This window comes from Pelodiscus sinensis, chromosome 27, assembly GCF_049634645.1.
Source record: "Pelodiscus sinensis isolate JC-2024 chromosome 27, ASM4963464v1, whole genome shotgun sequence".
NCBI classification, from domain to species: domain Eukaryota; kingdom Metazoa; phylum Chordata; order Testudines; family Trionychidae; genus Pelodiscus; species Pelodiscus sinensis.
Window position 1 is genome coordinate 13,411,694 of NC_134737.1, and position 14,970 is coordinate 13,426,663.

General features: G+C 59.7%; 1 protein-coding gene across 1 annotated transcript; it reads right to left on the reverse strand.

Annotated features, from left to right (window-relative positions):
- Nucleotides 1-6,550: 6,550 nt before the first annotated feature.
- TNNI1 (troponin I1, slow skeletal type) lies at nt 6,551-14,010 on the reverse strand. Its single transcript, XM_075909920.1, has 6 exons — nt 13,856-14,010; nt 11,671-11,802; nt 11,184-11,273; nt 10,209-10,385; nt 8,854-8,964; nt 6,551-6,986 (listed from the first exon to the last, which is right to left on the reverse strand). Exons 1-5 carry the CDS (start codon nt 13,862-13,864, stop codon nt 8,857-8,859), a joined length of 516 nt encoding a protein of 171 aa, XP_075766035.1. The 5' UTR covers nt 13,865-14,010; the 3' UTR covers nt 6,551-6,986; nt 8,854-8,856.
- Nucleotides 14,011-14,970: the final 960 nt, after the last annotated feature.

The window sequence follows — 14,970 nt, forward strand, 5'->3', positions numbered from 1 at the left end:
ACTTTTGCCCGGACGGGAGCAGCATAGTATTTCCGCAAGAAGCACTGATTTCTTACAGTAGGAAGTCAGTGCTTTTGTGGAAATTCAAGCGGCCAGTGTAGACAGCTGGCAAGTTTTTCTGGAAAAGCGGCTGATTTTCCAGAAAAACTGGCCAGTCTAGACACAGCCCAGGGAGCTGAGGCTAGCAGAATTTGGCCCGCCACGTTTGCAGGACTCCAGAAAGAAGCATCAATTCACCAGACACGGCCCCTGGTGCAGATCAAGGGAGGGTTGTACATACAGGGCCTTCGACTGGGTGTCTGGCTCTGTAGGAATGAGGAGGCGCCGAACTGGCTGAGTTGTTTTAACCTGTTTCCCAGCATCTTATTCTGGTTTATGCTCTTCAGGGGGATCTGGGATTTCTGCCTTGCCGTGCCCCTGGAGAGGCTCAGCGAGTATGAATGAACCTGCCCCCTCGGAAGAGCTACGCTCGTTTCCACCCATTGCGGGACGTTTGCGGGGTAAATCGATGTGTCTCCGGCACCCGGCGTGACTGGCAGAGGCCGTTGCTTTGCAATAACGCGCCACGTTACCAAACTCTGCTTTGCATTAGTCCACGCGGGACCACTTTCTGCTGCCTGTGCCACGAGCCCCTCCACGCTGGCTTTGAAGAGGGCTGCCTCCGTGGGAGAGCATCCCTGTAGGGCTAAGTTTCCCCAGGACGGGGCTGGCCGGGCTGTCTATCCAGCACCGCGATCGCTGACTGGGCGGTGACATCACTTCCAAAAACGTGGTCCGGTGGCTCCTCGTTTGGGCAGGTGGTGGGCATTGGTGGGCCAGCCCTGTTCTGATCCCTTGTTCTCAGGTCCTGCTGGAAGGAACTCCATGGGTTTGACTCAGCCATAGGCCGGTTCAGGAGGGCCACATGTGGGCCAGGGCGGGTAGCTCTGCAGAGAGGGCAGGGGTCCACCGTGGAGACCTAGCACTGAGACCATGGGTAGGTGAATCCAGCTGGGCAAATTCCTGTTCCAGCATTGAACAGCTGGGTGAGGGCTGCTCGAGATGTCCCTGGAGCCATGCAGTGCACGCAAGCAGATGGACAGGCCGATCCGAGGGTGGAGCAATGCCGTGTGGGACGGTGGGTGGAGGATGGCAAAGAGTGACATGGAAGGGAACCACCCAAGCCCTCCAGAAAACAAACCCATTTCAAGGTGGAGTTATTCCTGTTCCGAGGCAGCTCCTGCAACCCAGCAATTAGGCTATTGCAACCTGCGTGGCCAGCTGCCTGGGTTTCATAACCAGCGGTGTGTGGCTGCACTCGGAGGCGAGCTAACGCCAGTTACTCCGGTGTAACTGCCCCAGGCAGACAAGGCCCAAGTGGTGAACAACAACACGAAACGACGGGCCCTGTGCCGTGACGGGTCCTGTACCGTCACCTGCCAAAGACACCACATCCCCCAGCCTGGAGCGCTCCGGTGGGACTCGTGTCCCGCCCCACGAGGCCTTTCGAAAACGGCTGTGTCAAACTGCTGAAAAGTCCTGGGGCGAGTAGCCCCACCGAACTCGGTGCATGTGGCGGACGGGCCTGGCCATGCGTTGGAGTTAGTACCCCGGAGCACAGCCCCTAATTCTGAACTTGCAGCTATGCCGGGCACGGCGATAGGGCTCACCCTCTCCTTCCAGGCAGACCCTGAGTCCTTCCCCTTTTCGGCAAAGCGAGAGCCGCTGAGCAAGACCCCTTGGATGCAGGGGGTGGCGTCTTACCGCTCCAGGAACGGCCCTGTTGATTTCTGCTTGCTCAGACTCTGCCCAGTGGTTCAAATATAGGCCTGTTCCCTTGGAGGAGAGGTGGGGCGGGGGGGGGCCTTCTGGGGGGCTGCCATTCTCCCTCCGCACACAGGGGGGTGGGGTGGGGCAGAAGGAACAGCTCACCTGGGCATGGGGGGGGGGGGCGGGTCCTAGGCAGAACTCACCCCCCAACTCTGACCCACCAGCCCCTGGAGAGACGGATCATGCAGCAAGGCCCGAGTGTATCAGTGTCCCTGCTTTGAGGGTGAGTGGAGGCTTTTTGCCAGAGGGATGGGGGGCTGTGAAGCGTCCTGCAGTCAAGGTCATTTCAAGCCCTTACAAGCCCCAGGCGGCTGGAGCGGGGCTTCCGCTAGCTGTAGATGGGGGGGCGGATGCCTTTGCCTTTCCCAGCCTGTCTGCACCCTGCCCCCCCGACGGGGTGCTTGCCTCCACCAGGTGGAGAGGGAGGCTCTCAGTGCCCAGGGGGCCAGGGCAGGAACGGGCTCTCCTGCTAGAAACACACGCTCTCCTCCCAGCTCAGCCCACCAGGCCAGCCCCGCGCAGGGCGGGAGCTCCAGCTGGGCCCTGGTGGGACGCCAAGGAGGTAACGCTGCTGTCAATCCAGAGACGCCCCGCTGAGCGCCGGGCAGCGGCTCCGAGTTCTCGGGGGGCGTAGCTGAGATCCGAACCCCCCCGCCCACCGCCTGCCGGCTGCATTGCTGGCGAGCCGCTGGCAGAGTTTCATCCCCCACGCCTGGCCTGCCCGCTCCACAGAGGGCCTGAGCTGGCTCCGCAGGGGGCCCAGGCGGCTAATGTTTAACTGGGCGCTCCGATCTGCAGCTGGGCACTCCCGCCTGGCATTAACCAGTGCAAAGCAGCCAGCTGGGCCGTGAAGTTACCCTCCCCCCCTTCCTGCCTGCTCTGGGTCTGTGCACTCCCCTGCCATCCCTGCTGGCCAGGCAAAGTCTCAGCCAGCAGCTGAACGGAGGCAAATATTTGGACATCTGTGAGACTAGCCCCACCCTGGCACTGGCTTGGCTGGTCAGCTGTGGTGCTGCATTCTAGGGCACGTCTACATTGCAATGAGACGCCGGCAGCTGACATGGGCTCGGGCTGCAAAGGGGGATTATCTGCATCCGCAGCCCCGCCTCCAGGACCCCGAGTTTTTCATCGCTGTGCAGACACAGGAGAGCAAACGGGAGACTTGGACGCGGGTTTCCTGAAGAGGAAGCTGCGGGTGTCACACTTTGATCTCCCCCGTTTCTAACACACCGATTCCAGCCGGTGGCAAAGTGGCCGGCGAGATGTGGTGAGTTTTTCCCAGTGGAAACCAGCTTTTTGACTAAACATCTCTGGTTTCACAAAACATCCGTTTCTGTCAAAGAGAGCTAGAGGCTTTGGCAGCTGAAAATCTTCCCTGTGTTTGTGATGGCTGAAAAGTGGGGCACTTGGGGACCTGAAACATCTTGAAGGAAAATGTAAAGATTAAAAATCATTTTTGCCAAAAAAAAAAAAAAAAAGCTCCAACTGGAGGGGAGATGGAATCAGCTCTGATTCAAAAGCTTTACTGTCCTCCAGTCTCTTCTATTTGAAGCCCTCAAAGCACTTTGCAGATATTACATGAGTGTTGCACCAGGACATTAGAGTAGCAAGTATAATTATCCCCATTTTACAGCTGGAAAAAGTGAGGTGTAGAGGGAAAGTGACTTGCCCAACATCACCCAGCAAATCAGTGGCAGAGCTAGGAATGTGCCCCAGTCCTCCAGGATCTGTGCTCAACCCAAAGACACGGGTCTCTTAGGAACATCCAGATAACTTGTCTTTTCCTTAATGACTGTCTGGTTTAGGTACCGCATTTTCCTCCCTGTGTTTCTAACAAAGCTGTAACTTACAAGTGTCACCATAGTTACTTTTATGTGCCAGCACCACTGAGGCCCGTGTGAGTTAATTCCTGTGCGGGAGTTGATCAAGGGAGCTCCTAAAACTGGCGGAAACAGTTGTTTAGGGAGGCAAAAGAGTGGACAGAAGCCTTCTAATTTTCAGTCTCAGGACAGGTCAACTCTGTCTTCAATAGCTCATATTGTCTATCCAGTGATGTTTTCAAATGTCTCAGCTGTGAAGCTGCATCCAGGGGTCAAACCGTTCCGTGGCTGCTACTTACGGCGCAGGACAGTTCTCCGTGTTCGCTCTGGGTGGCTATAAGGTGTTGCTTTGACCCGGGGCCAAAATATACTTTCAGAACTTTCAGACTGTTATGCTTTTAGGCATGAAGTGTCACCTGCCTGTGACATGTACCCATCACGCTTGAGATCTGTCCCAAGCTGTCCAGGGTAGGGGCAGGTGCTAGCAGTAACAGGAACTCAGTACCCCATGAAGTGTTACTGGCTCTCCAATGGGTGAGCTCACCTCTTCTCTCCTCTCCCTGGCCTACTTTGCCAGGCAGAGCACTGTTGTACAGCGGCTGCAGTTCAGTGGCAGATGACGTGATTCTGGTGGGCGGGCGTAGTTACACCCGGAGAGCTAGGAACACTGCTAAGAGTCCCCATTCTATGCCCCTGTTTTTCTGAAATGTTAACCTTCCTGTTGGAAAGATCCCAGGCTTGTTTCTGCCAAAGCTGGAACAGACGGGGAAGGCCTGGACATTAATGCTTCAGCCATTTTTCAGAGTGAGGCAAATGGAGAGAAAAACAATTTCCATGATGGAAGAAAAACAATCAGTTTCACCTTTGCATGTAAGGCACGCCGATGGCCCCTATCACCACAATAAACCACGAGGACACAGGAACAACTGTGATCCCCTGTTACAGATGGGCCACTGAAGTACTAAGTGACTTGACCAAGGTCACACAGGGAGAGCTGGAAACCAAATCTGGCTGTCACCATTCCAGACCAGCACGCTAACCACTGGGACATCCGTCCTGCACTCATCTAGCACCCAAATTAGCTGGGCTAGAAGGGTCAAGCAGGGAATTAGCCACAGAGAAGCAGCTTTGATTATTTAGCAAAGTCAGACGGGCTTGAGGGTTGCAACTGACCCTTGGTGTGAACACAAGGGCTGTCTCTTACTGTGGCCAAACCTGATCTTGGTTTGGCTCCCTTGGTGCTACCGTAATACACTTAATACTCACAAAAACGCCAATCGAATCTTGGTTTGCTTGGCAGGTGATTGAATGCCACACAGGCTCCGGGTTGGAGTGATTACAGCGCCTAGCCCAGGGATGGGCACGTCCCTCCTTCTCCCAGCCGGATCCCATTTCGCCCTGCCGAGTGGCGTGGCCCTGCACTTTGCTCCGGAGTTGCTGGGTTTACAGCTGCATGGATCTTTTACAATCTAGGGGAAACTGGCAAGGAGGTGTAGCCAGGGCATTTGCGTGCGTGTGTGTCCAGCTTTCATTTTCCAGCTCTCAGGTCTTGGAGGTGAAATAAAGGAGAAATCAAGAAATTCAGTCGCTCCTGCTGGAACTTGTTTGGAGGCTCCACGCAGCCCCCTCCTGTGCCCTCCAGAGAGGCAGAATTGTCCCTGGACAAAGCCAGAGGCTGGCAGAGGCTACAAAGCAGAAGCAACCGTGTCTGGCCACTGCACCGTTTGCTTCCCTCCCGTTGGCTGCTTCTTCCCTCCCTCCCCCCGCCTGGGTAGGAGGACACTGCTGTGAGACACACACACACACACACACACACACACACACACACAACCCCAGGATTTAATTCGCCATTGGCTCACTGGCCGGGCAGCCCTGGGGACAGGTCCCCCCCCACTGCAGGGCAACGGGCTGTTTGACTGATCTAACGCTTGCCCCACACACACATGGGCACTGCCTGCCCCCAAGTGGGACCCCTGGCACTGTGGTGGGGGGTGATGCCAGTACAGGAGGAAGGAGCTAGAAGGATCCTGCACGGCCAGGTGGGAAATCCCACACCACGGGCAGCCTCATCCCCGAGGCAGGGCTGGGCCTTCGAAATCCAATCCCTCCGGCCCGAGCCTGCGGTGCCCTGAGCCACGGTGGAGCTGGGGTCGGGCATGTGGCCGCGAGGCCCCCTAGTGGTGAAGATCAGAACCATGGTGATGACCGTGGGGTGGGGAGGCCCCACCACTGCGTGGATGGGGCGGGCAGAGGCATGGTGCATTGTGGGGCACTGGGGCAGTGTAAATGAGGGGGTGGGAGTGGAGGAGGGAGAGGCCAATGGGAACTGGGAGGAGCTTCCACCCGTTAGCTGAGTTTGGGTCCCACGGGCGAGGGATTTGCTAACATGGCTGCAGCGGGGCAGGTTCTCATGTGGCCTACGGGATAGGGCGCTCGCCTGGGGCGGACAGGGGTGTGGGTTCAAGTCCTGCCTCCCCCGGGTCGGGACGAGACAGCCAAAAGCCAGGAGGCCGCAGGGCAGGAAGGTGATGCGGGAGCAGAAACTCCCAGGGTGCAGAGTAGGGACAGAGCGGTCTGAGAGCTGGGGCTGCCGGCCAGGGCTGCGAGCGCTGAGAGGGACCAATGGCAGGGAGGATGTGGGTCAGGAGCAGATAGCACCCATGCTGAAATGGCACAGGAGCTGCGGGGGAGCCCAGGGCTGGAACACAAGAGGCTGCTGCAGGGTGGCCCAGGGGAAGTTGGTGAGCCAGGGCTGGAACAGCTGAGATGCAGGCAGCTCAGCACTAGAGGAGCCCGTGCTGTGATACCCCTGCTCCCCCCGCCTCGAGAGAGTGTGTAAGCCCTGCCCCCCCATCATCTGCAAAACGGGGGGGCGTGGAACCCTGAGGCGCGTAAGGTGCAGAGCAGACCTTGCCCCTCTGCCCCGACCAGTCTTTTAATGACCCCGGAGACGCAGCGGTTACATCCCACGGGCGGCAGGGCCGACGGGTTCCCCCTGCCTGCAGAAGAGGGTCCCAGGCAGCATCCTGAAGTTACACGCCTGCCCGAGGCCCGGGGGGGTTTTCTGCTTGTCGCCACGGGCAGCTGGCCCGGGGCCCTGCCTCTCCGCGCGGCGCCGGACTCGCGGCCTGGCCGCTGAATGGGATCAGCTCCTCAGGCCGCAACGGTGACAGCTCTTCCTGCAGACGAGCCCTGGGGCGTTCCAGGAGGTGCTGGGGGGCCACGCTGGGGCGAGGGACCGGGAGGCTGGTGCGGGGGGGGGAGGGCTGTTTTAGGGTTGGTGCGGCGGGAAGGGGCAGCCGGGGGCGAAGCCGCAGGCAGCGGGGGAAGGCGGCTCTTCGTCTTTGCGGGCAGCACCTAGGGAAGGGAATGGATGTGTCACGCCGCGCCCAGGGCCTGGCTGCGGCTGGGGGGAGCCAGCCCTGCTCCGCCAGGGGGTTGGCTTGCGGAGCTCCGCGAGTCATGAGCAATCAGGGCAGGTTCCCACAGGAAAAAGAACAAAGGGAGCAGCTCCCCTGACGTCCCGTCGGAGGGAACCGGGCACCGCCAGCGAGCGAGTCCAGGCAGACCCCCGGGCACCGGCACCCAGCCAACAGCGAGGCCTGCGCGGCTCTGGTGCGGGTAGGGGCAGGGGGAGCTGTCGTAGCTTGTAGCCGCCGCGGCGCCCTCCAGATGCTGCCAGAGAGGAGCAGGGGCCTGGCAGGGTGGCTCATGGCAGCCCAGCTACCGCAATCAGACCCGCCTGCAGCGAATGCAAACCCAGCTCGCTGGGCATCGCCAGCCCGCAGCACTGCCTCGCCCACCAGCCACGTGGGCCCCAGGCCGGCCTGGGAGTCAGGGACCAAGAGGCTGGCTGCGTCCGCGTGCCGGGGCATCGGGGACGGGGCTGTAGGGACCGCGGGAGGAGGGGCATCGGGGAAGGGGCTGTAGGGACCGCGGGAGGAGGGGCATCGGGGACGGGGCTGTAGGGACCGCGGGAGGAGGGGCATCGGGGACGGGGCTGTAGGGACCGTGGGAGGAGGGGCATCGGGGAAGGGGCTGTAGGGACCGGGGGAGGAGGGGCATCGGGGACGGGGCTGTAGGGACCGCGGGAGGAGGGGCATCGGGGAAGGGGCTGTAGGGACCGCGGGAGGAGGGGCATCGGGGAAGGGGCTGTAGGGACCGCGGGAGGAGGGGCATCGGGGAAGGGGCTGTAGGGACCGGGGGAGGAGGGGCATCGGGGACGGGGCTGTAGGGACCGCGGGAGGAGGGGCATCGGGGAAGGGGCTGTAGGGACCGGGGGAGGAGGGGCATCGGGGACGGGGCTGTAGGGACCGGGGGAGGAGGGGCATCGGGGACGGGGCTGTAGGGACCGGGGGAGGAGGGGCATCGGGGACGGGGCTGTAGGGACCGCGGGAGGAGGGGCATCGGGGACGGGGCTGTAGGGACCGGGGGAGGAGGGGCATCGGGGACGGGGCTGTAGGGACCGGGGGAGGAGGGGCATCGGGGACGGGGCTGTAGGGACCGGGGGAGGAGGGGCATCGGGGAAGGGGCTGTAGGGACCGGGGGAGGAGGGGCATCGGGGACGGGGCTGTAGGGACCGGGGGAGGAGGGGCATCGGGGAAGGGGCTGTAGGGACCGGGGGAGGAGGGGCATCGGGGACGGGGCTGTAGGGACCGCGGGAGGAGGGGCATCGGGGAAGGGGCTGTAGGGACCGCGGGAGGAGGGGGCATCGGGGACGGGGCTGTAGGGACCGCGGGAGGAGGGGGCATCGGGGAAGGGGCTGTAGGGACCGCGGGAGGAGGGGGCATCGGGGAAGGGGCTGTAGGGACCGCGGGAGGAGGGGGCATCGGGGACGGGGCTGTAGGGACCGGGGGAGGAGGGGCATCGGGGAAGGGGCTGTAGGGACCGCGGGAGGAGGGGGCATCGGGGACGGGGCTGTAGGGACCGCGGGAGGAGGGGGCATCGGGGAAGGGGCTGTAGGGACCGGGGGAGGAGGGGCATCGGGGAAGGGGCTGTAGGGACCGCGGGAGGAGGGGGCATCGGGGACGGGGCTGTAGGGACCGCGGGAGGAGGGGCATCGGGGAAGGGGCTGTAGGGACCGGGGGAGGAGGGGCATCGGGGAAGGGGCTGTAGGGACCGCGGGAGGAGGGGGCATCGGGGACGGGGCTGTAGGGACCGGGGGAGGAGGGGCATCGGGGACGGGGCTGTAGGGACCGCGGGAGGAGGGGGCGGGCCGCAGCACCTTTCACTGGCCCGTGGGCGATTTGGCAGCATCGAACATCTTCTTCCTGCCCTCCATGCCAGACATGGCCTCCACGTTCTTACGCCAGTCCCCGACTTCCACCGGGCGCTCCTGCAGGGAGACGCAGGGTCAGGGCTCCACCACACAGCCCAGGGAGCTCCTCCGAGCAGGGCCCAGAGAGAGGGGACAAGAGACTTTCTACGCCCACACTGAGTGTGCAGGCACACGTGTGTGTGTAGGTGGGGGCTTGTCTGGTAGGTTTGTCATACATGTGCCACGTATGAATGGGTGGGTGGGGGGTGTTAATGCAGGGGGCCTGCATGGCAACACAGCTGTGTGCTCCTGCATGTCTGAATCCATCTCCCGGAAGGTGGATTTTGTCCTTTATTTCTGTCCTGGCTGACTCCCAAACCGATCCGTGTGACCCACAGGGCAGCCTCACCCTTGCAGCTCCTGCAGTGCTACTACACCGACAGACAGACACACGTCTGCAGGAGCCCTACGCAAACAGCCTGGTTCATGGGGGCCCGGGAGTGCCGGGGCCAGGCGGCCCAGGGAGCAGAAAAGTGATATTTCCAGGGATCCCTGTTCGCTGGGAGTCACTTCGGACCTGCCACGTCCCCGGAGCCACGCTGGCGTGGGGGCGGCTCTCTATGGTTTTGATGCCCCTAGAGCCAGCTGGGGAAGCCGTGAGCAAGGGCCCCGATCCTGCGATGTAGAGACCCCCTTGGCTGGGTTGTGTGAGCAGCCCTGCTCCTGCAGGACCAAACCCGCCGTGTTCATCCCCCCCGGATTGCGGATTGCTTTCCCCTGGATCAGTGCAGAGCTGGCGGCCTGGCGGGCCCTCCCCCAGGGCTGAATTGAAAGGCTTGGAGGATCTTACGAGCACTAATGAGACAGTCAGGGATCACCAGCCGTGCGGCTGCAGGGCGTGAACTAATCACCATGATCTGGACGATGCACCCTCCCGTGCAATATTGCACAGTGGGCCTGGTGCATCACGGCCTGGGGTCCTGCCTCTTGCTGCCTCGTGCGTGGGCCTCGGGGAGCTGGACTAGGAATCTGGTCCAATACGCAGACCCCAGGGTTGGCTCTCTGCCCACTGACCCCCAGGAAAACTGCCGGGCGCCTCCCCACCTACATCCACCTGCCCCAGGCAGTACCATCCCCGGAGAGCAGCTGTGGGGAGAGAAGTCCCTGGAGATACTCCAGAGTTAGACCAGCCCAGGGCATGCACCTCATGTTGGGCCCTGCAGCTAAATACACCCCCTGCCCGAGGGCCCCACACGAGGTGCACGCCCCAGGCCAAGCCCCACGCCAGCCTCGTGCGGGCCCTTGGAGCGTTCCACACCCACCTTCTCCGTGTCCTCCTTCTTGACGGATTTCAGGTTGGCCCGGAGGTCCATGGAGACTTTGTGCTTGGAGCCGAGCAGGGCCCTCAGCATGGCGTCGGCGGAGACCCGGACCCGGCGCAGCGGCGGGCGCTTGAATTTGCCCCGCAGGTCAAGCACTTTCAGCTTCAGGTTTTTGATCTGCGGGGCGAGGAAGAAGGGGGAGTCGCCAGCAGGGAGGGGGGATACGGTGCGTTGCAGCGAGCCCCTCTGCCTGCTCCGGGCACCAGGGCAGCCAGCCCCCCATGCACTGGGGGCACCAGGACCCTCCCAGGCCTGACCAGGAACGCACCTGACGTGATTCTCCCCCAAGGCACCCGGCCCCGAACCCAAGAAGGCTCCCCCATGCCCAGCACCAGACACACTGGCAGTGAGAGCGGAGTCCCCTGCAGCAGCCAGAGGCCCTGACTGATGGGCACCGTTGGCCCACGAGGTGCTGAGCAGCTGGTCAAGGAGAGCAGAGGCCGGGGGCAGAGCCCTCCAGAGCCAGCGGCGCCTGCTGACCATCTGGCCCAAGGGCTCTCTTTGGGATGGGGGGGGGGGCGTGCGAGTGGCATGTGTCTCACCAGACTACTCTCACCAGGCATCAGGAGGCAGCATGCTCTGGTGGATGCGGCTGTGGAGCAGGACCCGGGGGCCTGAGATCTGTCCCCAGCTCTGCTGATGCAGCCCCGCTCTGTGCCTCAGTTTCCCCTCCTGCCCTGTGTCCCCTCCCCCCCCATGTCCATTAAGGCTGTGAGCTCTCTGGGGCCAGGATTCTCGTATGGTACCTGGGCAGCACCTGGTGCCATGGGTCTCTGGTCTGGGCTGTAACGCTAATGAGCTAGGCGAGGGGCACAGCCGGGATCAGAACCAAAGCCGATTCAGTCAGAAATCAACGACAAGGCCGAGCACAGCACGGGGAGGGGACGGGGGGCTGGTGCGGAAGCCTCCTCCTACCTCTCTGGTGTTGTGGATGCATTTCGCTTCGATGTCGTACCGCTCCTCGTCCACGATTTCCACCTTCTCGTGCAGCTCCCGGCACAGATCCTGCGCCCAGAAGTCACAAAGGCCAAGCGGTGAGTGACCGGGGCTGCCCCAGCCTCCCGGCTCCCCGACGGGGCCCGGGGACCCGCTGGCTGCTTCACAGCTTGGCCTCTTGCTACCGTACCGTTTAACGTGATAGGCCTTTAGCAGGCTGCGGGTTTACGGCGCCCCCTGGAGGTGGTGACAAGTCGCCACCAGCCCTGAAATCTCAGTGGCCAACGTGTCCTGGAGAAAGCACCGTCACCCTCCACCCCAGTGCGCCCAGTTCACCTGCCACAGCCTCTGTCGCTGCCCAGAGTGACCCGTTCCCAAGTGACTGGCGGGGCCCTGTCTCAGGTGGTCAGACCCCCCCCCCCCCCTGCAGGTCCCTGTGGCCATCGGGAGCCCCACGCGGGCCTACCTGCAGCTGGTTGAAGGACAGTCCACTGGTGCGCAGCGGCATGATCCGCTCTGCCAAGTACCGCTCCTTCTCCCCCTGCTTGTCCACTTGGTCTTGTTCCCACGCCTCCTTGGCTTTGGCCAGCATCAAACTCTGGAGCACACAGCAGGCAAGCAGGACCTGAGCTGGGGTGCCACGCCATGAGCCCCCCCAGCCACCACCCCAGGGCAGGGGCACAAGGCCGGGAGCTACCAAAGCGCATGGAGACAGCTCAGGGAACCTGCAGGTTCCTCACAGCCACAAGGACGTGTCTTCTGGGGCCTGGCTACCATCCAGGGTAAGATGCTGCTGCTGGCACAATTAAATGCATGGTGTGTGATAAACTGGGGTGGGGGGGCAGGAGGCAGAGGATGGGGAGAGGCTGGACAATCTGTGGCTGCTTTGCTTTCCCAGGCTACCGGCATTGACGCACGCGCTGGCTCTCAGCAAGCATTCGTTTGCTCCTTCCAGCAAATACGCTTCCCCAGAACCAGTCAAGGCTGAAGGAATTCGACTTGTTTAGTTTGGAAAAGAGAAGGCTGAAAGGAGACCTGAGAGCACAGTGGTTCCCACATTTTTCAGCACCACCCCCCCTTTTTGATTTTTGAAAGACCCTCAGGCCTCCCCCCAAAATAGCAAAACTTGTTGAGCCAAAAAAAAAAAAAAGGGGGACGGACCAAGGCAGTAAAACTTGATTGGGAGTAGCTAGGTCATCTTGCAAACCCCCCCCCCCCCCGGAATTTCTTCACGCCCCCCCCACAAGGGGGCAGTCCCCCCAGTTTGGGAACCCATGTTAGCGGCTTTCAAGTGCCCAAAAGGGTGTTAACAAGGAGGAGGGAGAAAAATTGTTCTCCTTGGAGTATGAGGATAGGTCAAGAAGCAAGGGGCTTAAACTGCAGCAAGGGAGGTTTAGGTTGGACATTAGGAAAAACTCCCTACCTGTCAGTGAGGTTAAACACTGGAATAAATTGCCCAGGGAGGTTGTGAAATCTCCACCCCTGGAGATATTTCAGAGCAGGTTGGACAGACACCTGTCAGGGATGGTCTAGACGGTGCTTGGTCCTGCCGTAGGGGCAGAGGACTGGACTCGATGACCTCTCGAGGTCCCTTCCAGTTCTAGGGTTCTATGATTCTCTGTCTTGTCTGCGAGGTGCCTTGTGTACCATTGGCACTAAACAACTTATTTATATTATTATTGACCAAGGACGGAGCATCTGCCACCCGGTTGTATATGAAACGCCCCTTGTCTCAGGCAAAGGCCAGTTTCCTCACGCACTCACAAACCGACGACAAATACTTCCACCGATAATCCCCGACATTTTCCCGCTAGGCAAAGCCAGACAGCTGTTCCCTGAACGCTTGATTGTAGGTGATTTCCTTTGTATATTTCGACGTGCGGTTGCCAAATTCGCGTTTTAACTGTTACAAAGTGTTACCATATAGAAGCTGTCTCCTGTCCTAAACCCATTATTGTCAGAGCCCCTTCCCTCTTTTCTCACACCCCACCCCCTGCAATTTCCCACAATTGTCCACATGGAAATTGATAAAAACAGAATAAAAATGCTTTAAAATTAAACACTGATGTTATCCATCAAAAATGACAAAAAAATCAAATTGGAACTCTGCCAAGCCTAGGTATGTGACACACTGGCTCTCCCTCCCCCTTAGCAGCTGATCTGCCTAAGACCCTACTGGTATGGATGGAGTAGCTTTTGCACCACAGGTGATGTGTACCTGCGTTTTCAATGCTGCTGATCCCAAATTCAATCCATGCTGAGAACTTGGGGGACAGGCGCATGTTACCAGCAGTGACAGTAACTTCACATTTCTTATAGGCGTAGTCCTATTGCAACCCACGGCCATGCTCCCTGCTGGCTTTTGCTGCAGCTCAGCCAGCTCCTGCCAGAGCGGAGCCCCTAGGCACCCCATGTACCCTCGGCGGGTTACGTTTCCAACTCGGAAGTCCTGAGCAATTGTTACAATTGTAAGGATCATGCGGGAACAGGGCTGGCTCCAGTGGCAAGCCGAGTTTTTCTCTCCATAAAGCCTTTGGCAAGCCGGAAAGGGGCTATCTAGTCACAGAAATGTTCGTCGCGCAGTTCAGCACCAACACTTTTAACCAGACCTGATTTACTGTCTCAGTCAGGACAGGTTCCACGGCACTCACCTTCAACATGAGTTTGCGTGAAGCTGTGATCTTGGACTTTCTCTACACCGCAAAAGGACAAAAGAAAAGACATTTGACATGCAAACGTACTACAGAAAACGCTCCTTAATGTATTGATCTCGCGCAGAGAAAGAAACCCAGAAGCACTTACCTCCCTGCAGTTGGTCATTCACACAGAAGAAAAGAAGGGGGGAAAAACAAAACAATTAATAGACAGAATGCAAGAAACACCCAGAGAAGCGGTGCAATTCAAGGTGGAGGGTGACCTCTTTGCTGCTGCATGCAAAATATGCCACAAGCTGTGTTCTTTGGCCCAGAACACAGCTGATGGAGCTACACTGGTTTATGGCAGTTAAAGATCCAACTCTTAGCTAGTTCGGCATTTGTAGTAGAATTGCAAAGCAATGGTAAAGCCGGGTCTGCATGTGTGTGAAAACTGAAATTCAAGGAACTCCCAGCAATAATAGGTATTAACTAAGCAAACCTCATGAGACCCGCCTCAGGTAGGCGATAGTAGACTCATTGTACACGTAGGGAAACTAAGGCATGGGGAAGTTAAACAACTTGCCCAAAATTCCACTGCAAAGCAGTGGCAGAGTTGCAGGATAAGACCAAGGAGTTTAGTCTAGTGAGGCTCTTCTCTGATCACTAGGGCACACACCGTGCGTGTGCAAACACGTGGCATCATCTGAGCCCGTGCATATTAGTGCCAATCTGTGTGAATACATGTGCCCTGTCAGCTCTCAAGGGCTGAATCTGTCTCTGGGCTTGGATTCCTAGCTGCTGGCGGCTGGGGAGCACATGGTATTCTGCACAGCCCGGGATGGGGGAAAACGTGTGCAAGGCATTTTCACGTGTGCAAGTATGTAGCTCCGTTGGGCAATCTGACAGGTGCAAGTGTTGCACGAGAACAGGTGGAAATCCCTCGTGTGTGACCGTTTGGCGATTTGGGTTTGCGGGGGTGAAGCTGGGAACACGGAACGTGGCCGTGCCATGCTCAGCCCAAGGCAAAAGGGAGTGCTGCTACTCACGGTTCCGGCATTGTGCTGGCCGACTCCGCACCTGGAATCACCCCAAAGCCAGAGGATCAATAGCAAGAAATCAACCCATGAGTC

Bases quoted from the DNA above. Each gene is read 5' to 3' on its own strand.
- TNNI1 (XM_075909920.1), bottom strand. The intron at 11,274-11,670 runs GTAGGCCCGCGT...TTCTGGGCGCAG, and splicing joins TGTCCTTCAACCAGCTGCAG to GATCTGTGCCGGGAGCTGCA. The intron at 8,965-10,208 runs GTGGGTGTGGAA...GTCTCCCTGCAG, and splicing joins AGAAGGAGGACACGGAGAAG to GAGCGCCCGGTGGAAGTCGG.